Below are 24,375 nucleotides of genomic sequence, written 5' to 3'. Positions count from 1 at the left end.
AGACTCAGGAGCACACAGATATACAGGTGTCACATATCACATTACTCAGCGCAGTCTCCCATATACAGACTCAGGAGCACACAGATGTACAGGTGTCACACATCACATTACTCAGCGCAGTCTCCCATATACAGACTCAGGAGCACACAGATATACAGGTGTCACATATCACATTACTCAGCACAGTGTCCCATATACAGACTCAGTCGCACACAGATATACAGGTGTCACATATCACATTACTCAGCACAGTCTCCCATATACAGACTCAGGAGCACACAGATATACAGGTGTCACATATCACATTAATCCGTACAGTCTCCAGTATACAGACTCAGGAGCACACAGATATACAGGTGTCACATATCACATTAATCCGTACAGTCTCCAATATACAGACTCAGGAGCACACAGATATACAGGTGTCACATATCACATTACTCAGCACAGTGTCCCATATACAGACTCAGTCGCACACAGATATACAGGTGTCACAGATCACATTACTCAGCACAGTCTCCCATATACAGACTCAGGAGCACACAGATATACAGGTGTCACATATCACATTAATCCGTACAGTCTCCAGTATACAGACTCAGGAGCACTCAGATATACAGGTGTCACATATCAGATTAATCCGTACAGTCTCCAATATACAGACTCAGGAGCACACAGATGTACAGGTGTCACACATCACATTACTCAGCGCAGTCTCCCATATACAGACTCAGGAGCACACAGATATACAGGTGTCACATATCACATTACTCAGCACAGTGTCCCATATACAGACTCAGTCGCACACAGATATACAGGTGTCACAGATCACATTACTCAGCACAGTCTCCCATATACAGACTCAGGAGCACACAGATATACAGGTGTCACATATCACATTAATCCGTACAGTCTCCAGTATACAGACTCAGGAGCACACAGATATACAGGTGTCACATATCACATTAATCCGTACAGTCTCCAATATACAGACTCAGGAGCACACAGATATACTGGTGTCACATATCACATTACTCAGCACAGTCTCCCATATACAGACTCAGGAGCACACAGATATACAGGTGTCACATATCACATTACTCAGCGCAGTCTCCCATATACAGACTCAGGAGCACACAGATGTACAGGTGTCACATATCCCATTACTCAGCGCAGTCTCCCATATACAGACTCAGGAGCACACAGATATACAGGTGTCACATATCACATTACTCAGCGCAGTCTCCCATATACAGACTCAGGAGCACACAGATATACAGGTGTCACATATCCCATTACTCAGCACAGTCTCCCATATACAGACTCAGGAGCACACAGATATACAGGTGTCACATATCACATTACTCAGCGCAGTCTCCCATATACAGACTCAGGAGCACACAGATGTACAGGTGTCACACATCACATTACTCAGCGCAGTCTCCCATATACAGACTCAGGAGCACACAGATATACAGGTGTCACATATCACATTACTCAGCACAGTGTCCCATATACAGACTCAGTCGCACACAGATATACAGGTGTCACAGATCACATTACTCAGCACAGTCTCCCATATACAGACTCAGGAGCACACAGATATACAGGTGTCACATATCACATTAATCCGTACAGTCTCCAGTATACAGACTCAGGAGCACACAGATATACAGGTGTCACATATCACATTAATCCGTACAGTCTCCAATATACAGACTCAGGAGCACACAGATATACAGGTGTCACATATCACATTACTCAGCACAGTGTCCCATATACAGACTCAGTCGCACACAGATATACAGGTGTCACAGATCACATTAATCAGCACAGTCTCCCATATACAGACTCAGGAGCACACAGATATACAGGTGTCACATATCACATTAATCCGTACAGTCTCCAATATACAGACTCAGGAGCACACAGATGTACAGGTGTCACACATCACATTACTCAGCGCAGTCTCCCATATACAGACTCAGGAGCACACAGATATACAGGTGTCACATATCACATTACTCAGCACAGTGTCCCATATACAGACTCAGTCGCACACAGATATACAGGTGTCACAGATCACATTACTCAGCACAGTCTCCCATATACAGACTCAGGAGCACACAGATATACAGGTGTCACATATCACATTAATCCGTACAGTCTCCAGTATACAGACTCAGGAGCACACAGATATACAGGTGTCACATATCACATTAATCCGTACAGTCTCCAATATACAGACTCAGGAGCACACAGATATACTGGTGTCACATATCACATTACTCAGCACAGTCTCCCATATACAGACTCAGGAGCACACAGATATACAGGTGTCACATATCACATTACTCAGCGCAGTCTCCCATATACAGACTCAGGAGCACACAGATGTACAGGTGTCACACATCCCATTACTCAGCGCAGTCTCCCATATACAGACTCAGGAGCACACAGATATACAGGTGTCACATATCACATTACTCAGCGCAGTCTCCCATATACAGACTCAGGAGCACACAGATATACAGGTGTCACATATCCCATTACTCAGCACAGTCTCCCATATACAGACTCAGGAGCACACAGATATACAGGTGTCACATATCACATTACTCAGCGCAGTCTCCCATATACAGACTCAGGAGCACACAGATGTACAGGTGTCACACATCACATTACTCAGCGCAGTCTCCCATATACAGACTCAGGAGCACACAGATATACAGGTGTCACATATCACATTACTCAGCACAGTGTCCCATATACAGACTCAGTCGCACACAGATATACAGGTGTCACATATCACATTACTCAGCACAGTGTCCCATATACAGACTCAGTCGCACACAGATATACAGGTGTCACAGATCACATTACTCAGCACAGTCTCCCATATACAGACTCAGGAGCACACAGATATACAGGTGTCACATATCACATTAATCCGTACAGTCTCCAGTATACAGACTCAGGAGCACACAGATATACAGGTGTCACATATCACATTAATCCGTACAGTCTCCAATATACAGACTCAGGAGCACACAGATATACAGGTGTCACATATCACATTACTCAGCACAGTGTCCCATATACAGACTCAGTCGCACACAGATATACAGGTGTCACAGATCACATTAATCAGCACAGTTTCCCATATACAGACTCAGGAGCACACAGATGTACAGGTGTCACATATCCCATTACTCAGCGCAGTCTCCCATATACAGACTCAGGAGCACACAGATATACAGGTGTCACATATCACATTACTCAGCACAGTGTCCCATATACAGACTCAGTCGCACACAGATATACAGGTGTCACAGATCACATTACTCAGCACAGTCTCCCATATACAGACTCAGGAGCACACAGATATACAGGTGTCACATATCACATTAATCCGTACAGTCTCCAGTATACAGACTCAGGAGCACACAGATATACAGGTGTCACATATCACATTAATCCGTACAGTCTCCAATATACAGACTCAGGAGCACACAGATATACAGGTGTCACATATCACATTACTCAGCACAGTGTCCCATATACAGACTCAGTCGCACACAGATATACAGGTGTCACAGATCACATTAATCAGCACAGTCTCCCATATACAGACTCAGGAGCACACAGATATACAGGTGTCACATATCACATTAATCCGTACAGTCTCCAATATACAGACTCAGGAGCACACAGATGTACAGGTGTCACACATCACATTACTCAGCGCAGTCTCCCATATACAGACTCAGGAGCACACAGATATACAGGTGTCACATATCACATTACTCAGCACAGTGTCCCATATACAGACTCAGTCGCACACAGATATACAGGTGTCACAGATCACATTACTCAGCACAGTCTCCCATATACAGACTCAGGAGCACACAGATATACAGGTGTCACATATCACATTAATCCGTACAGTCTCCAGTATACAGACTCAGGAGCACACAGATATACAGGTGTCACATATCACATTAATCCGTACAGTCTCCAATATACAGACTCAGGAGCACACAGATATACTGGTGTCACATATCACATTACTCAGCACAGTCTCCCATATACAGACTCAGGAGCACACAGATATACAGGTGTCACATATCACATTACTCAGCGCAGTCTCCCATATACAGACTCAGGAGCACACAGATGTACAGGTGTCACACATCCCATTACTCAGCGCAGTCTCCCATATACAGACTCAGGAGCACACAGATATACAGGTGTCACATATCACATTACTCAGCGCAGTCTCCCATATACAGACTCAGGAGCACACAGATATACAGGTGTCACATATCCCATTACTCAGCACAGTCTCCCATATACAGACTCAGGAGCACACAGATATACAGGTGTCACATATCACATTACTCAGCGCAGTCTCCCATATACAGACTCAGGAGCACACAGATGTACAGGTGTCACACATCACATTACTCAGCGCAGTCTCCCATATACAGACTCAGGAGCACACAGATATACAGGTGTCACATATCACATTACTCAGCACAGTGTCCCATATACAGACTCAGTCGCACACAGATATACAGGTGTCACAGATCACATTACTCAGCACAGTCTCCCATATACAGACTCAGGAGCACACAGATATACAGGTGTCACATATCACATTAATCCGTACAGTCTCCAGTATACAGACTCAGGAGCACACAGATATACAGGTGTCACATATCACATTAATCCGTACAGTCTCCAATATACAGACTCAGGAGCACACAGATATACAGGTGTCACATATCACATTACTCAGCACAGTGTCCCATATACAGACTCAGTCGCACACAGATATACAGGTGTCACAGATCACATTAATCAGCACAGTTTCCCATATACAGACTCAGGAGCACACAGATGTACAGGTGTCACATATCCCATTACTCAGCGCAGTCTCCCATATACAGACTCAGGAGCACACAGATATACAGGTGTCACATATCACATTACTAAGCGCAGTCTCCCATATACAGACTCAGTCGCACACAGATATACAGGTCTCACATATCACATTACTCAGTGCAGTCTCCCATATACAGACTCAGGAGCACACAGATATACAGGTGTAACATATCACATTACTCAGCGCAGTCTCCCATATACAGACTCAGGAGCACACAGATATACAGGTGTCACATATCCCATTACTCAGCACAGTCTCCCATATACAGACTCAGGAGCACACAGATATACAGGTGTCACATATCACATTACTCAGCGCAGTCTCCCATATACAGACTCAGGAGCACACAGATGTACAGGTGTCACACATCACATTACTCAGCGCAGTCTCCCATATACAGACTCAGGAGCACACAGATATACAGGTGTCACATATCACATTACTCAGCACAGTGTCCCATATACAGACTCAGTCGCACACAGATATACAGGTGTCACAGATCACATTACTCAGCACAGTCTCCCATATACAGACTCAGGAGCACACAGATATACAGGTGTCACATATCACATTAATCCGTACAGTCTCCAGTATACAGACTCAGGAGCACACAGATATACAGGTGTCACATATCACATTAATCCGTACAGTCTCCAATATACAGACTCAGGAGCACACAGATATACAGGTGTCACATATCACATTACTCAGCACAGTGTCCCATATACAGACTCAGTCGCACACAGATATACAGGTGTCACAGATCACATTACTCAGCACAGTCTCCCATATACATACTCAGGAGCACACAGATATACAGGTGTCACATATCACATTAATCCGTACAGTCTCCAGTATACAGACTCAGGAGCACTCAGATATACAGGTGTCACATATCAGATTAATCCGTACAGTCTCCAATATACAGACTCAGGAGCACACAGATGTACAGGTGTCACACATCACATTACTCAGCGCAGTCTCCCATATACAGACTCAGGAGCACACAGATATACAGGTGTCACATATCACATTACTCAGCACAGTGTCCCATATACAGACTCAGTCGCACACAGATATACAGGTGTCACAGATCACATTACTCAGCACAGTCTCCCATATACAGACTCAGGAGAACACAGATATACAGGTGTCACATATCACATTAATCCGTACAGTCTCCAGTATACAGACTCAGGAGCACACAGATATACAGGTGTCACATATCACATTAATCCGTACAGTCTCCAATATACAGACTCAGGAGCACACAGATATACTGGTGTCACATATCACATTACTCAGCACAGTCTCCCATATACAGACTCAGGAGCACACAGATATACAGGTGTCACATATCACATTACTCAGCGCAGTCTCCCATATACAGACTCAGGAGCACACAGATGTACAGGTGTCACACATCCCATTACTCAGCGCAGTCTCCCATATACAGACTCAGGAGCACACAGATATACAGGTGTCACATATCACATTACTCAGCGCAGTCTCCCATATACAGACTCAGGAGCACACAGATATACAGGTGTCACATATCCCATTACTCAGCACAGTCTCCCATATACAGACTCAGGAGCACACAGATATACAGGTGTCACATATCACATTACTCAGCGCAGTCTCCCATATACAGACTCAGGAGCACACAGATGTACAGGTGTCACACATCACATTACTCAGCGCAGTCTCCCATATACAGACTCAGGAGCACACAGATATACAGGTGTCACATATCACATTACTCAGCACAGTGTCCCATATACAGACTCAGGAGCACACAGATATACAGGTGTCACATATCACATTAATCCGTACAGTCTCCAGTATACAGACTCAGGAGCACACAGATATACAGGTGTCACATATCACATTACTCAGCACAGTCTCCCATATACAGACTCAGGAGCACACAGATATACAGGTGTCACATATCACATTAATCCGTACAGTCTCCAGTATACAGACTCAGGAGCACACAGATATACAGGTGTCACATATCACATTAATCCGTACAGTCTCCAATATACAGACTCAGGAGCACACAGATATACAGGTGTCACATATCACATTACTCAGCACAGTGTCCCATATACAGACTCAGTCGCACACAGATATACAGGTGTCACAGATCACATTAATCAGCACAGTCTCCCATATACAGACTCAGGAGCACACAGATATACAGGTGTCACATATCACATTAATCCGTACAGTCTCCAGTATATAGACTCAGGAGCACACAGATATACAGGTGTCACATATCAGATTAATCCGTACAGTCTCCAATATACAGACTCAGGAGCACACAGATGTACAGGTGTCACATATCACATTAATCCGTACAGTCTCCAATATACAGACTCAGGAGCACACAGATATACTGGTGTCACATATCACATTACTCAGCACAGTCTCCCATATACAGACTCAGGAGCACACAGATATACAGGTGTCACATATCATATTACTCAGCGCAGTCTCCCATATACAGACTCAGGAGCACACAGATGTACAGGTGTCACATATCCCATTACTCAGCGCAGTCTCCCATATACAGACTCAGGAGCACACAGATATACAGGTGTCACATATCACATTACTAAGCGCAGTCTCCCATATACAGACTCAGGAGCACACAGATATACAGGTGTCACATATAACATTACTCAGCACAGTCTCCCATATACAGACTCATTCGCACACAGATGTACAAGTGTCACATATCACATTACTCAGCACAGTGTCCCATATACAGACTCAGTCGCACACAGATATACAGGTGTCACAGATCACATTACTCAGCACAGTCTCCCATATACAGACTCAGGAGCACACAGATATACAGGTGTCACATATCACATTAATCCGTACAGTCTCCAGTATACAGACTCAGGAGCACTCAGATATACAGGTGTCACATATCAGATTAATCCGTACAGTCTCCCATATACAGACTCAGGAGCACACAGATATACAGGTGTCACATATCACATTACTCAGCACAGTCTCCTATATACAGACTCAGGAGCACACAGATATACAGGTGTCACATATCACATTACACAGAGCAGTATCCCATATACAGACTCAGGAGCACACAGATATACAGGTGTCACATATCACATTACACAGCACAGTCTCCCATATACAGACTCGGGTGCACACAGATGTACAGGTGTCACATATCACATTACACAGCGCAGTCTCCCATATACAGACTCAGGAGCACACAGATGTACAAGTGTCACATATCACATTACTCAGTGCAGTCTCCCATATACAGACTCAGGTGCACACAGATATACAGGTGTCATATATCACATTACTCAGCGCAGTCTCCTATATACAGACTCAGGAGCAAACAGATATACAGGTGTCACATATCACATTAATCCGTACAGTCTCCAATATACAGACTCAGGAGCACACAGATATACAGGTGTCACATATCACATTACTCAGCGCAGTCTCCCATATACAGACTCAGGAGCACACAGATATACAGGTGTCACTTATCACATTACTCAGAGCAGTCTCCCATATACAGACTCAGGAGCACACAGATATACAGGTGTCACATATCACATTACTCAGCACAGTGTCCTATATACAGACTCAGGAGCACACAGATATACAGGTGTCACAGATCACATTACTCAGCGCAGTCTCCCATATGCAGACTCAGGAGCACACAGATATACAGCTGTCACAGATCACATTACTCAGCGCAGTCTCCCATATGCAGACTCGGGAGCACACAGATATACAGGTGTCACATATCACATTACTCAGCACAGTCTCCTATATACAGACTCAGGAGCACACAGATATACAGGTGTCACATATAACATTACTCAGCACAGTCTCCCATATACAGACTCAGTCGCACACAGATATACAGGTCTCACATATCACATTACTCAGTGCAGTCTCCCATATACAGACTCAGGAGCACACAGATATACAGGTGTAACATATCACATTACTCAGCGCAGTCTCCCATATACAGACTCAGGAGCACACAGATATACAGGTGTCACATATCCCATTACTCAGCACAGTCTCCCATATACAGACTCAGGAGCACACAGATATACAGGTGTCACATATCACATTACTCAGCGCAGTCTCCCATATACAGACTCAGGAGCACACAGATGTACAGGTGTCACACATCACATTACTCAGCGCAGTCTCCCATATACAGACTCAGGAGCACACAGATATACAGGTGTCACATATCACATTACTCAGCACAGTGTCCCATATACAGACTCAGTCGCACACAGATATACAGGTGTCACATATCACATTACTCAGCACAGTCTCCCATATACAGACTCAGGAGCACACAGATATACAGGTGTCACATATCACATTAATCCGTACAGTCTCCAGTATACAGACTCAGGAGCACACAGATATACAGGTGTCACATATCACATTAATCCGTACAGTCTCCAATATACAGACTCAGGAGCACACAGATATACAGGTGTCACATATCACATTACTCAGCACAGTGTCCCATATACAGACTCAGTCGCACACAGATATACAGGTGTCACAGATCACATTACTCAGCACAGTCTCCCATATACAGACTCAGGAGCACACAGATATACAGGTGTCACATATCACATTAATCCGTATAGTCTCCAGTATACAGACTCAGGAGCACTCAGATATACAGGTGTCACATATCAGATTAATCCGTACAGTCTCCAATATACAGACTCAGGAGCACACAGATGTACAGGTGTCACACATCACATTACTCAGCGCAGTCTCCCATATACAGACTCAGGAGCACACAGATATACAGGTGTCACATATCACATTACTCAGCACAGTGTCCCATATACAGACTCAGTCGCACACAGATATACAGGTGTCACAGATCACATTACTCAGCACAGTCTCCCATATACAGACTCAGGAGCACACAGATATACAGGTGTCACATATCACATTAATCCGTACAGTCTCCAGTATACAGACTCAGGAGCACACAGATATACAGGTGTCACATATCACATTAATCCGTACAGTCTCCAATATACAGACTCAGGAGCACACAGATATACTGGTGTCACATATCACATTACTCAGCACAGTCTCCCATATACAGACTCAGGAGCACACAGATATACAGGTGTCACATATCACATTACTCAGCGCAGTCTCCCATATACAGACTCAGGAGCACACAGATGTACAGGTGTCACATATCCCATTACTCAGCGCAGTCTCCCATATACAGACTCAGGAGCACACAGATATACAGGTGTCACATATCACATTACTCAGCGCAGTCTCCCATATACAGACTCAGGAGCACACAGATATACAGGTGTCACATATCCCATTACTCAGCACAGTCTCCCATATACAGACTCAGGAGCACACAGATATACAGGTGTCACATATCACATTACTCAGCGCAGTCTCCCATATACAGACTCAGGAGCACACAGATGTACAGGTGTCACACATCACATTACTCAGCGCAGTCTCCCATATACAGACTCAGGAGCACACAGATATACAGGTGTCACATATCACATTACTCAGCACAGTGTCCCATATACAGACTCAGTCGCACACAGATATACAGGTGTCACAGATCACATTACTCAGCACAGTCTCCCATATACAGACTCAGGAGCACACAGATATACAGGTGTCACATGTCACATTAATCCGTACAGTCTCCAGTATACAGACTCAGGAGCACACAGATATACAGGTGTCACATATCACATTAATCCGTACAGTCTCCAATATACAGACTCAGGAGCACACAGATATACAGGTGTCACATATCACATTACTCAGCACAGTGTCCCATATACAGACTCAGTCGCACACAGATATACAGGTGTCACAGATCACATTAATCAGCACAGTCTCCCATATACAGACTCAGGAGCACACAGATATACAGGTGTCACATATCACATTAATCCGTACAGTCTCCAATATACAGACTCAGGAGCACACAGATGTACAGGTGTCACACATCACATTACTCAGCGCAGTCTCCCATATACAGACTCAGGAGCACACAGATATACAGGTGTCACATATCACATTACTCAGCACAGTGTCCCATATACAGACTCAGTCGCACACAGATATACAGGTGTCACAGATCACATTACTCAGCACAGTCTCCCATATACAGACTCAGGAGCACACAGATATACAGGTGTCACATATCACATTAATCCGTACAGTCTCCAGTATACAGACTCAGGAGCACACAGATATACAGGTGTCACATATCACATTAATCCGTACAGTCTCCAATATACAGACTCAGGAGCACACAGATATACTGGTGTCACATATCACATTACTCAGCACAGTCTCCCATATACAGACTTAGGAGCACACAGATATACAGGTGTCACATATCACATTACTCAGCGCAGTCTCCCATATACAGACTCAGGAGCACACAGATGTACAGGTGTCACATATCCCATTACTCAGCGCAGTCTCCCATATACAGACTCAGGAGCACACAGATATACAGGTGTCACATATCACATTACTAAGCGCAGTCTCCCATATACAGACTCAGGAGCACACAGATATACAGGTGTCACATATAACATTACTCAGCACAGTCTCCCATATACAGACTCATTCGCACACAGATGTACAAGTGTCACATATCACATTACTCAGCACAGTGTCCCATATACAGACTCAGTCGCACACAGATATACAGGTGTCACAGATCACATTACTCAGCACAGTCTCCCATATACAGACTCAGGAGCACACAGATATACAGGTGTCACATATCACATTAATCCGTACAGTCTCCAGTATACAGACTCAGGAGCACACAGATATACAGGTGTCACATATCACATTAATCCGTACAGTCTCCAATATACAGACTCAGGAGCACACAGATATACTGGTGTCACATATCACATTACTCAGCACAGTCTCCCATATACAGACTCAGGAGCACACAGATATACAGGTGTCACATATCACATTACTCAGCGCAGTCTCCCATATACAGACTCAGGAGCACACAGATGTACAGGTGTCACATATCCCATTACTCAGCGCAGTCTCCCATATACAGATTCAGGAGCACACAGATATACAGGTGTCACATATCACATTACTAAGCGCAGTCTCCCATATACAGACTCAGGAGCACACAGATATACAGGTGTCACATATAACATTACTCAGCACAGTCTCCCATATACAGACTCATTCGCACACAGATGTACAAGTGTCACATATCACATTAATCTGTACAGTCTGCTGGTGCGTCCTAGTTGCATCACATGCATTTTTGGCGAAAAAAAGACGCAACAAAGACGCCCGGCGCTAGCAGAGTCTCACGGGACCTGGCAGCTCACTCACGCCAGGCAAGTCGCACTGCGTGGCTTATTGAAGCTACATGTATGAGAACACATCTCTATATTAAAAAAAAAAAAAAAAAAGAAAAGGATTAAGGAAAGCAATAGAGGGATAGCAATACAACCATGGTGACCCAGACTTATATTCATTCTCCTTAAGGGGTAGATGTATCAAAGCCTGGAGGGAGATTAAGTGGAGAGAGATAAAGTACCAACCGATCAGCTCCTAACACAGCCTGTAAGATGACAGTTAAGCACAGATTGGTTGTAATCTCTCTCCATTTTATCTCTCTCCAAACTTTGAGACATCTCCCCCTAAAGCTGGGTACACATTGGAGCGACCGGCAATCGGTCCAATGTTCAGGGCGATTTGTCTTCACCCTGGACATCGCACGATTGCAGGCACAAATTATCCAAATTAATGAACGATGGAACAATCCTTCTTTCCATCCATGTATGGCGCCGCATGCGATATCGTGTGACTGCCCGTGCAGCACGGCCAATCACACGATATCGCATGTGACCGCGCAAATCAGGCATACACACTGCCCGATTTGTCATTCCGATTTGGCCAAATCGGCCCGATTATCGCTCCAGTGTGTACCCGGCTTAATTCTTGCGCTGGCCTGGTCTAGGGAGGCTGTGTATGTTCTATGTATCGTGGCTATACACATATGATTGCGACACATGGGTGGCCCAGCCCTTCTCTGTACAATAATATAGCTATAAATGTGATATACTGTATAAGAGGCTCATCGGTCCCCTTAGTCGCTCTCCCATAAGTGCATAGCTGCAGTTGTTCCTGTGTAGTAATCCTGATGCTTGTTCTGTATGTGGTCTTTTAATCTGCAACAATAGTTGGGCACTAAAAGGAAACTACCATACTGGTTTGAAGCAGGTACATTATTCAGAGTACAAATGTACAGAAGGTCGACAGGTTCAGAAAGTCGATATCAAAATGCCGACATGGATAGAATGATAACGTGTTCATTATATCAACATGTTAACATGTCAACACCAGAATGTCAACATACAGTGTTTTGCTAATTTTAGCCTGACCCAAGAAAACTGTATGTCACATTCTGGTGCCGAAATGTTAAATGTCGACATCTACATGTCATCATTAACAAAGTCAAGCTTCTGAATGTCGACAGTATGACCAGATGCCCCGCAGCGGGCATGATTCGTAAAACATTATTGATTTTTCTGCTGCCTGAGGCCTCATACAAATGGGCCTCTATAAGGCTGATGGCGCTTTCCATATGAATGCTCTGAAAATCATTAACCCCTTGGTGAATGCTCATTCTGTACGCACGCCCCATCACTGTGAATGCGGATCGACTACGAACACTGGCACCTGTGTGTGTGAAACCTGGTGGTTATACAATGCTATCATATTTACATAGGTACACAAAGGGGCATATTCTATTGGCCGTAAAAACTGAACTCGCAATCACAATCATTTTTGAGTACGAGCTCCTGTTCCCTGCGTTATCCAATTGAAAAAAATTGGGCGCAATTATTTTTTTTCAATAACTTGCGAGAAATTTTAAATAAATGGGGAGAACAGTCTGTACCTTCAAAAATGTCCCAAAAATATTGGATAACAGTATAGATGTATATTTCTGTCCCAAAGAAAAATATTTTTAGCTTTTAAAATGGGTCAAATGGCTGACAAAATGATAGAACGCAAACTTTTTTTTATAAATGCTGTAGTTAAATTTGGGGTGCATGAAATGCCTGTTATTTGAAGCCACTTTAAAACATTTTTTTAAAAACCACCTATCCCATTCATACAGCACCCCCATATACCTGTACCACCCAAACAGCCCTCCATATACCTGCCCCATCCATGCAGAACCCCTATATATCCGTCCCACCCAAACAGCCCTCCATATACCTGTCCCATCCATGCAGAACCCCCATATACCGGTCCCACCCATACAGCACCCCCATATACCTGTCCCATATATACAGCACCCCCACATACCTGTCCCATCCATGCAAAACCCCCATATACCTGTCCCATCCATGCAAAACACCTATATATACCTGTCCCATCCATACAGCACCCCCATATACCTGTCCCACCCATGCAGCACCCCCATATACCTGTCCCACCCATACAGCACGCCCATATACCTGTCCCATCCATACAGCACCCCCATATACCTGTCCCATCCATGCAAAACCCCTATATATACCTGTCCCACCCATGCAGCACCCCCATATACCTGTCCCACCCATGCAGCACCCCCATATACCTGTCCCACCCAAACAGCACCCCCATATACCTGTCCCATCCATGCAAAACCCTATATACCTGTCCCACCCAAACAGCACCCCCATATACCTGTCCCACCCATACAGCACATCCATATACCTGTCCCACCCAAACAGCCCTACATATACCTGTCCCATATATACAGCACCCCCATATACCTGTCCCATCCAAACAGCACCTCCCATATACCTGTCCCACCCAAACAGCACTCCTATATACCTGTCTAACATTCTTTAACCCATCATTCTGCACTTTGCAGAATAATACCCCAATAATGGCATGTAATTATTGGCCCAATTAGGCGAATTGAAAACCTCTATTTGCCTAATTACTTATAAGGGAGGGCGTCACAGGGGTTCCGAATGACATCCCAACATCTTGACCTTTAATTTGGTGACTTCTCCCACCTTTGCACCTGTTCCTAAACTGCGAGAAAAAAGCTGTGTTAATGCCTAATGAAATTACTGCGGCTGAAATTCTTGCGGGTAATTGAATACTTACAACCTTGCAAACGGCAAAAGAACCTTACGTCTAATTGGATATGCCCCTAAAGGTAACTGTAGAGTGGGGCACAAAATGACACGCACCGTAACCGTGGATGGCGGCACGTGAGGGAACATGCGAGCTCAGATATCTTCCGTTTCACACTCACTCTGCGCAGTCGCAATGAAATTACTTCCATCAGAAGGCAGCAAAAACATCAGTAGTCAAATGTACAAAATGTGCGATGTGCACTATTAAATGAGCCCGGTATACAGTACCCTGAATACATACATTCTTGATGATAGTTTCCTTTTAACGATGCTAAGCTGTTAAATATGTGAATTGCGCTTTACTATCAGTGTTAATTTGTATGGCCGCTATATACATGGCAAGCTATGCTTCTCTAGTATGCCGGTGTATTGTAGCTGCATGTGGCAGTTGTGTATTCTTATCTCGCTGTGTACTGGGGCCGCTGCAACATAACTGCTTTACATAATGAATAATGATCAGATCCACAGGTGAAATATATCACAGACGAGTCACCCGGCAGAGACGGTAATGGATGGGGATGTGGATTGATATTTCTTAGAAAGAAGCTGATAATCAGTTGACTGAAAATATTACTTCTTGAATATAAGTGCCCAAGATGTCTCCCCTCGCATAGTGCTATGCCAGGGTGCAATCCGGGCAGCACAGATAACTGTATACCTTGTGATAATGTAGAGTCCAAAACATGTATAATATATAAAAAAATATATATAAATATATATATAAATAATATACACACGCACATATACATACACCTTGTGGAGCTCAGGGCTAAAGTTCCCATTGGTGTGGTGCGCCCCCCCCCTCCTCCCAAAAAGAAAACATTTCTTGCATAGATGGCGAGGTCCCTCAAAAGCGGGCGCGATGGATCGGGGAGGGGCATGTCCTTGCAGAACACCTCCAATTCATTACACTTGGAGGCGTGCCCAGCACTTACGGAGGTGCTGGGATTTTCCCAAGCTCTCCTCTCACGGTGAACAGATGCTGTGGTGATCGGTAACCGCAACTTTTTCCACTGCGGGGATACTGCGACCCGTGAGTGGGTAAGGCTCAGGACAGGATGTTTTTGCAGGAACAATAGTAATGCCCCTTACACAGTATCCCACACACAGTAATGCCCCTTACTAATGCCCCCCGCAAACTAATGCTGCACACAGTAATGCCACTTATAGTATGCCACACACAGTAATACTCCTTACACAGTATGCCACACACAGTAATGCTCCTTACACAGTATGCCACACACAGTAATGCCCTTTGTAAAACATTGCCCTTTATAACACACACAGTAATGCCCTTTATAATGCATTATACCACACACAGTAATGCCCTTTATATTACATTATGCCACACACAGTAATGCCCTTTATATTACATTATGCCACACACAGTAATGCCCTTTATATTACATTATGCCACACACAGTAATGCCCCATATAATACATTATGCAACACTCAGTAATGACCTTTATACATTATGCTACACTATTATGCCCTTTACACTATTATGCCACACTGTAATGCTCCTAGACTCTCCACTGCATATATATATATTACACATACACACGTGTGTAAAATAACGGCATTCCTAAGTGGAATAGAAACACATAAGTGTTTATTGTGACATCACTCAAGCAATACAGCGACGTTTCGGTGGCAAAGCCCCCTTTCTACCTTCAAAAACTAGACCAGCAACAACAGAGTTATAGTCTTAAGCGATGGGGACAGGCCTTATGGGTGTGTCTTGATAAAGTGGAATCCAGCACCAAGCTAAACATCACTTTATATCAGTAATAGTAGGCCCACGTGTCAATCTGCCCCAGCTCCTGTCTGTTCAGCTTGTGGCTGTAGCCTCAATTTTATTGACCTCAATTTATATGATCGCCAGCTGCTCAGCTAGTTACAAATGATTAGTGTGGGAAAGGTTTGCGATTGGCTAAGCAGTTGTGTTTCTGTTTTATTGATCTAACTGGCATCATCCTGGCACCCACTGCCCCACGGGCTTTGGGAAAACTCCTGCTTCTATTCAGTAGGGTTTGGATGTTTCTATGAGATGGGGGCTTCCGAATTCCACCTGCCATGTGCTGATCAGGCTGGAGCTCTATGACAGTGGGACCTCACTTTCCAGGTTTCCCTATTATAGGAGTGAGCCAGTTGAGCCTGCTTACTATCATAGCATGGGTAACCCCACGCTGCTTGTCCCCTTACTTGTGCGAACCAGCCCCAGGTTATAGTGATTTGGAGCAGTAGCTGCTGTCATCATCATGACCTATCTTTTCAACAGCCTTAAGCTGGACACACACTACCCAATATGTCATGTAATCATGGTACAGTACCTGTGACCACTCCACATGACCATTCCAATCTGTCATTTACATACATCATCCTGTACTGCACGTCAGATGGGACGATGTGAATGTACGCCTCCGTAACAATCTCCAAACACAATATATTGAGTGCCCGTATGGCGGATTATGTAGGCTGTACGATGTCACGATATATCATTGTATTGTATCGGGCCGTTGCTAGATCGTCATGACTTTCAAGTGTGTACCCAGCTTTGGGGATGCATTAAAGATACACCTTTATATAGGTGTGCATACCGAGCTTCCACATGATCATACATGATCCACCCCGCCTGGGAAGGGGCCTCAGGTGCAAGTTACGTGTAACTATAATTATTACCAAAGGTGCAGTGCACCATATTTCCCTACGCATTTTGTACATGATACTTCTGTCCAACTGTAATCCAGCACATAACAGTGTAACACGCTCACAGAGTCAGAGATTTTGGGGTTAGTGTCATTAATCTAATACAGACATTTATTTGCTGCACTGGGGGCTATTTACGGAACTGAAATTCATTCTTTACAATGTTTTTCTTTACTTCTAGATGGGAGGATATGTTGTGTCGTTCTTAGATGGATGCTGTAAAACTTGTAAGTAAATAACTTTATACATCAGCACCTGTAGCGCTTGTACACGTAGTGAGCCAAGAACCTTGTGCCACATATACCATGGGCTCAGAGACAGGTTGTAAGACATGACAGGTTTGCTCATCCCTGATTTATAGATGCGACTTGCACAATGCACCTGAACTGCAGCTCCTCTGGTCACTCAGCTGTTGTGTTAGAGGGTACAGCTATCAGTAGTGTAGTGTGTGTGGTGGTGTTACAGGTACAGCAATCAGTAGTGTTAGTGTAGTGTGTGTGATGGTGTTACAGGTACAGCTATCAGTAGCGTTAGTGTAATGTGTGTGGTGGTGTTCGAGGTACAGATATCAGTACTGTTACTGTATTTTGTGTGGTGGTGTTGGAGGTACAGGTATCAGTAGTGTTATTGTAATGTGTGTGGTGGTGTTAGAGGTACAGGTATCAGTAGTGTTAGTGTAGTGTATGTGGTGATGTTAGAGGTACAGGTATCAGTAGTGTTAGTGTAGTGTGTGTGGTGGTGTTAGAGGTACAGGTATCAGTAGTGTTAGTGTAATGTGCGTGGTGGTGTTAGAGGTACAGGTATCAGTAGTGTTAGTGTAATGTGCGTGGTGGTGATAGAGGTACAGGTATAAGTAGTGTTAGTGTAGTGTGTGTGGTGGTGTTAGAGGTACAGGTATCAGTAGTGTTAGTGTAATGTGTGTGGTGGTGTTAGAGGTACAGGTATCAGTAGTGTTAGTGTAGAGTGTGTGGTGGTGTTAGAGGTACAGGTATCAGTAGTGTTAGTGTAATGTGTGTGGTGGTGTTAGAGGTACAGGTATCAGTAGTGTTGAGTGTGGGGTGGTGTTAGGGAATCGGTATGATTTACCGCTGGACGCATGTGTGGCGGTCAGAAACCCGACAGCGGCTGCCCGACATGGGTGAAAATCCCGATCATCCCTAAGGTAAGTATTGACTAACCTAATTCACTCCGCTAACCCTCCCTTAAGGGTGCATCACCCTAACCTTCCCCCCAGGGCCTAACCCTAATCCCCCCTCTAAGTGCCCACCTAACCCCCCCTTCCCCGCCGCCTACACCTAAGTCCCCCGGGGGGTGCCTAACCCTAAGTCCCCCCCCCTGGGGTGCCTAACCGGGAACCCTAAACCTAACCCTCTAGCGGATATCCGCGCTCGGGGTCCCTTCGATCAGGATGCCGGGCGCCGGTCTCCCGGCGTCGGTAAAATGACAAGCATCTGGATTTAGACGCCTGTCATTTAACCCTCACCGGGATTAAGCAGTCGGGAAGCCTGCTGTCGGGATTAGGTCCGCCGGCTTCCCGACTGCATACCGGTGTTAGAGGTACAGGTATCAGTAGTGTTAGTGTAGAGTGTGTAGTGGTGTTAGAGTGCAGAAAGTAGTGTTAATGTAATGTGTGTGGTGTAGGGGAGTTGAATAGTGTTAGTGTAATGTTTTGAGTTTTGCCATTGGGTGAGATGACCTTGGTTAAGATATTGCATTTAATTTGAACCATGGGTGCCGAGCCTGCCTCTGTACTAAGAGTAACACCATTTTCCGGTTCTATTCCGGTTCTGTTTTTTTTTCCTGCTGTGACAGTGACAGAGTCAGTGCTAGCTCTGGGAGCGTCCCAGGTTCCCCCTTTGGAAATTTCTCAGACACCGCTGCTTACGTTGGGGACCTGGAGAGCATCCTCAGTGACAGTGTTGCTCTTGGCCATGTCATCATATTTTCTACACTCTCACCCTATTACATTTGGTCCCTAGCATCTATACACCATATGGAGCGAGCAGCCCAGGCGCGGCTGAAATGCTCAGAGAGGCGTAGCATCCCGTATTTTTTTTTGTCGCAGAGCAGCTGCAGCGAAACTCCGCTCATCGTGCACCAGACACACTGGGCTGCGCTGTAACCGCACAGGGATTAGTTTTAGGTAAGAAACTAAGGCCCGTATTCAATTTGAGGCGAAAACCTGCAACATCATTTTGCCTGTTTTAATTATCCCCGTATTCAATTTCAATACGCCGGTTGCGAAAAGTCTTTGTAAAAAACGGGGATACGTTTTCTCCACAGAATAGGTACCGAGAAAAAATGCAGAATTGGGGTTTAGGGGTGCAGGCTTAAAAAAAAAAATAGCCGACAATGTCCCATAAAAGTAATGTGGGTCAAAAAAAAAACAAAAAAATTATAAAAAAAAAAAAAATTGGGACACCCCAAAAAATGGGGGTGAAAAAAAAAAATGGGGGAAAAACTTTTAAAGTAGCAAAATTAATTCCAGAGGGTTTCCCAAATATGCGGCAGTTGTTTTCTTCATTGCGGGTGGTAGCGGCAGGTGCATTTTTGAAGAATTTTTAAAAATCATTTTAGGGACCTAAAAATATGCTTGCGCCCATTATCATGTGCCCCAAATTTGATGGACATAGTTATTTTTCCCCCCCAAAAAATGACTAAATGCTCTTCTTTACCACGTTCTTCAAAGCCGCATTTATGCACCTGCCGTGGCTATTTGAACACCCGACTTCGCTTCAGAAGGCAAAAACGGGTATCCATAGTGATCCCCCATGCCAGGACATCATTAGAGGGGTGCCAGGATGATTTCCCGAAAATTGACAGGACTGTTCGCCTGTTCTAGTTTCGACCCGGTCCCGTTTTCGCTTCCTTAGAAATTGAATACGGGGATAAGCGGGGACGCGCGCAATACTTTTCCGCCTGTAAAACAGGTGAAGGAGGCTAAAAAAGTCCAGCAGGCGAAAAGTCCGGATTTTTCGCCTCAAATTGAATACGGGCCTAAATGTCTGCAGACACTAAAACAGTGTCACCCCTTTATTTCCAGGTAAGGAAGACGGAAAGTTTTGTAAGAGAGTAACAGTCAGGATGACGATCAGGAAGAACGACTGCAGAAGTAACACGCCGGTAAGTGACATTTCTGCCGCCTCCGATACGGTAACTGATGAATCACCAGTGAGGCTAATATCCGGGTGTAAATTGCAGCTGATTTGTACCATTTGCAATTTAGGGTATAATTCATATACAGTATAATCTGCCTATTACACTGTATTGTATACATTATGTATAGAGCGAACTGACAGCCGGGAAGGCCAGGCAGACATGACATCTTGGGAGAATCTGCAGAAGTCTGTAGTAGTCCATGAAATGATGCTGTGAAACCCGATAGTCGCTGACAATGGCGGCCTTGAAGCTGTGTGTGATTGATACCTGCATGTGTTCTGTGCCCTCTCTGTTTTACTGGCGTTTTCTGCATTAAACGCCTGGTCACACATGATGGGATTGTAGTTTATTGATACACCCATCAGAGGCTTGTAAATAATTCCTGCCCCTTTATAAGATGCAGCATGTTTACTGGGCTCCGGCACGCATTGATCAGCCTGTCAGCCAATGCAAAACTAAATATATAGCACATCTGCAATCTAAACTCCCCTAGAGCCTCAGTAACGAGTCCTCTTATTGTCGCAGCGACAAATAACCGACATTTATAATATATGTTTTCCTGAGCAGATCATGTCACAGAGCAGCCTCCCTCCGGTCTATCAGTAGCACACGCAGGGGGGGTTTCTGAGTACCCAGAAACCCTTCCCTGACAGACTTGAGAGCAGGCATCATGCTCTTAAGCCACATCCCCCTCACAGCAAAATGGCGTGATTCGCTGGTCAGTCAGGAAGAGGCGGAGCCAATATGACGCAATTCCATTAGAGTTGCATCAATTGGCTCAGCCCCCTCTCGATTGTCCCGCGAATCGCAGCATTTTCACACGAGGGTGAGGGGCCTAATGACATGGTGCCAGCCTGTATGGTCTGCAAGGTAAGGGTCGGTATGCAATGTATATATGTATGTGTGTTTAATGTATGTGTGTATATACTATATATACAGTATATATACATACACAGTATATGTGTGTGTGTAAACCCCCCCCTATAAAAATTCTGCATTTACCCCTGCCTATGGGCCTGATTCGGTAAGGATCTCAACTGCGATTACGCACGCAATCGGCCGATTATTGCCTTCTGCGCATGTGCAAACACTTCACTGCGAACGGGACTGTGATCGCAGTGACTACGCAGACCAATCGCTGAGTGATTGACAGGAAGCACCGTTTCAGGAGTTCCTGAGTAAGGTCAGAGCTTGTGCAAGTGAGGCTGCGATGGTACTCTATTGTACCGATGGTTTCGCAGGCTTGCTAAGTATTACGGATGTGTGTAAGGTACGGTGGTCGTCCTTATGTTGTGCTGCGACGGCCTAGCGATCGCAGAGGATTAGCATATCATCGCAGTGAGACTGCGTGAGTAACCGCTATTGCGATCCGTACTGAATCAGGCCCTATGCCAGCCAATAAATATTTGGCGTTTGGTTTGATTGACAATCAAACATTGTGACTTCATGTAATGAATGAATGTAATAACTCCCAGCTGCTAAACACACTCTTATTTTGCTTCAGGTGAATATTGTGTCGTGTGACGGAAAGTGCCCGTCCGCCAGCATCTATAATTACAACATCAATACGTACGCCCGGTTCTGCAAGTGCTGCCGGGAGCTGGGCCTGCAAAGACGGGTCGTGCAGTTATTTTGCAGCGGGAACTCAACCTGGGTCAATTATTCCATCCAGGAGCCAACAGACTGTTCCTGCCAGTGGTCATAAGACCTGTGTCGCAGGAATACAGCACCCACCACACAAACTCTACCTTGTCTTTGGCAAATGCCCTCTGATCTCAGATACAAGTTTTTGTCAAATTACCAGACTTTTATGCTCCTCTGCCTCCTCCAGCCTCCATGCCGGAGCCCACTTTCTAAAGACAAGTGCCAATGCCTGTAAAGGACATTTATATCAAATCGAAATTACATCCGGACGGAGATACGTGGAGGTGTTTTTTGCTTCCGCCTTTTTAGTGCGTTAGAAGAACCTCAACTTTTTGTGTAAAACCCTTTCAGCCAAATCCCTGATGAAAACATTGTTATCCCTTTGCATTGTGTCCTGTTTTTTCCTGAATGGCCGTCTCAACTTAGCTCAAGACAGAAATGCTGTTATTTACGTCATTACACCATTGGCAAACGCCACTGCAAATGTGTCTGTGACCTTTGCGCCAAGCACCGACCAATTGGAAGGCCTGAATACGGAGATATGGTAACAGTGGGAACAGCATCCGGTTCCACTGCTCATTACCATAGATTGGTCAGCGGGAAAATGGATGTACCACGGTAATCCCGCTAACATGGAACCGTTTACCTCCTCTGAGTGTACAAAACTGAATTGTGGATCAAGAAATCACTCTGCAGATTGAACGAACAGCGCTAGAATATAGGGCCGTGGACAACGCTTTCATGAGTGCTCCAGAAGATTCCATTATGTACTTTTGTTCAGGGATCTCTATTGGCCAATTCAGGCCCTCTGACAGCCAGATCTGTTGAATGACATCTTGTAATGGTATCTGGCCAGTGAACCTGTTTTCATAATATATGTGGCTATTGCCATGAAAACCATAAATGTTAAAATATTGTTTAAGGGATCAACCAGTCCGACATACTGTATCTGGGAAGAATTTTATTTTTGGCGCAGTACAGTGTTGTAAACTGCAGGAGGCGCTCTACAAAGAGCTTTCAGATAATAAGACCTTCTGGCTTCCTGATGGTACTGCCTCACTGGTAACCTAAATATCACCAGGACAATGGCAGAAATCTAAGACAATAGTGCCAAGTTCCAGATCTCATTTATGTCACAAATAACTGCTATTACTGTCATTACAATATCATGGGAGATTACATTACCAATCAGGCTTTTCATATAAGGGTCGGTACCGTAATGAGGGAAAACTGTTCATGGGACACTGTTCCGCAGAGCTTACAATCAGAAGTCATGTGACTGGCACAGAGAGAGACTATATATGCAGCAAATCTCCTTTGAGGCTGGATTGACAAGTTGTGAACATGTGAAACCTGCTGTACTAAGCTTGACTTTTGTTAAGTTATTTTGTGCGTAGCCAGAGACTGAGACCACAATGCACATTCTGTTGAAAATAAAATAATGATGTAAAATGAGCCCTAAGTGTTGTCTTTCAATGGTGAGTAAAGCAGCGTACATAGGGCCTAATTCAGCGATGTACGCTAATGCGATCTACGTAGCGTATGCAGCTGTGAAAACATGCTAATAGTTCCAAAGATCACCCGAGCATAGGGACGCCCACCACTGCCTCCTCACCTGCGTCCGACATCGCTTACCTGTGTAAATATTGGCAACATCGACGCACATCGTGCAGCCTTCT

The 24,375-nt window shown here is 44.6% G+C and overlaps 1 protein-coding gene across 1 annotated transcript in view; it reads left to right on the top strand.

The window, feature by feature from the left end:
* Positions 1 to 24,105, top strand: part of OTOG (otogelin) — a 288,440-nt gene extending 264,335 nt beyond the window's left edge. The window contains exons 52-54 of the mRNA XM_088458241.1: positions 18,075 to 18,120; positions 20,937 to 21,016; positions 22,557 to 24,105. Of these exons, the coding sequence (XP_088314367.1) occupies positions 18,075 to 18,120; positions 20,937 to 21,016; positions 22,557 to 22,757 (327 nt within the window). The 3' untranslated portion in view covers positions 22,758 to 24,105. The remainder of the gene's footprint in view (positions 1 to 18,074; positions 18,121 to 20,936; positions 21,017 to 22,556) is intronic.
* Positions 24,106 to 24,375: the final 270 nt, after the last annotated feature.

Source organism: Taudactylus pleione, unplaced genomic scaffold (assembly GCF_031769625.1).
Source record: "Taudactylus pleione unplaced genomic scaffold, aTauple2 ptg000820l, whole genome shotgun sequence".
In the NCBI taxonomy this organism is placed as follows: Eukaryota; Metazoa; Chordata; class Amphibia; order Anura; family Myobatrachidae; genus Taudactylus; species Taudactylus pleione.
Note: the sequence above shows the minus strand (reverse complement) of the source record. Positions and strands in the feature narration are given on the sequence as shown.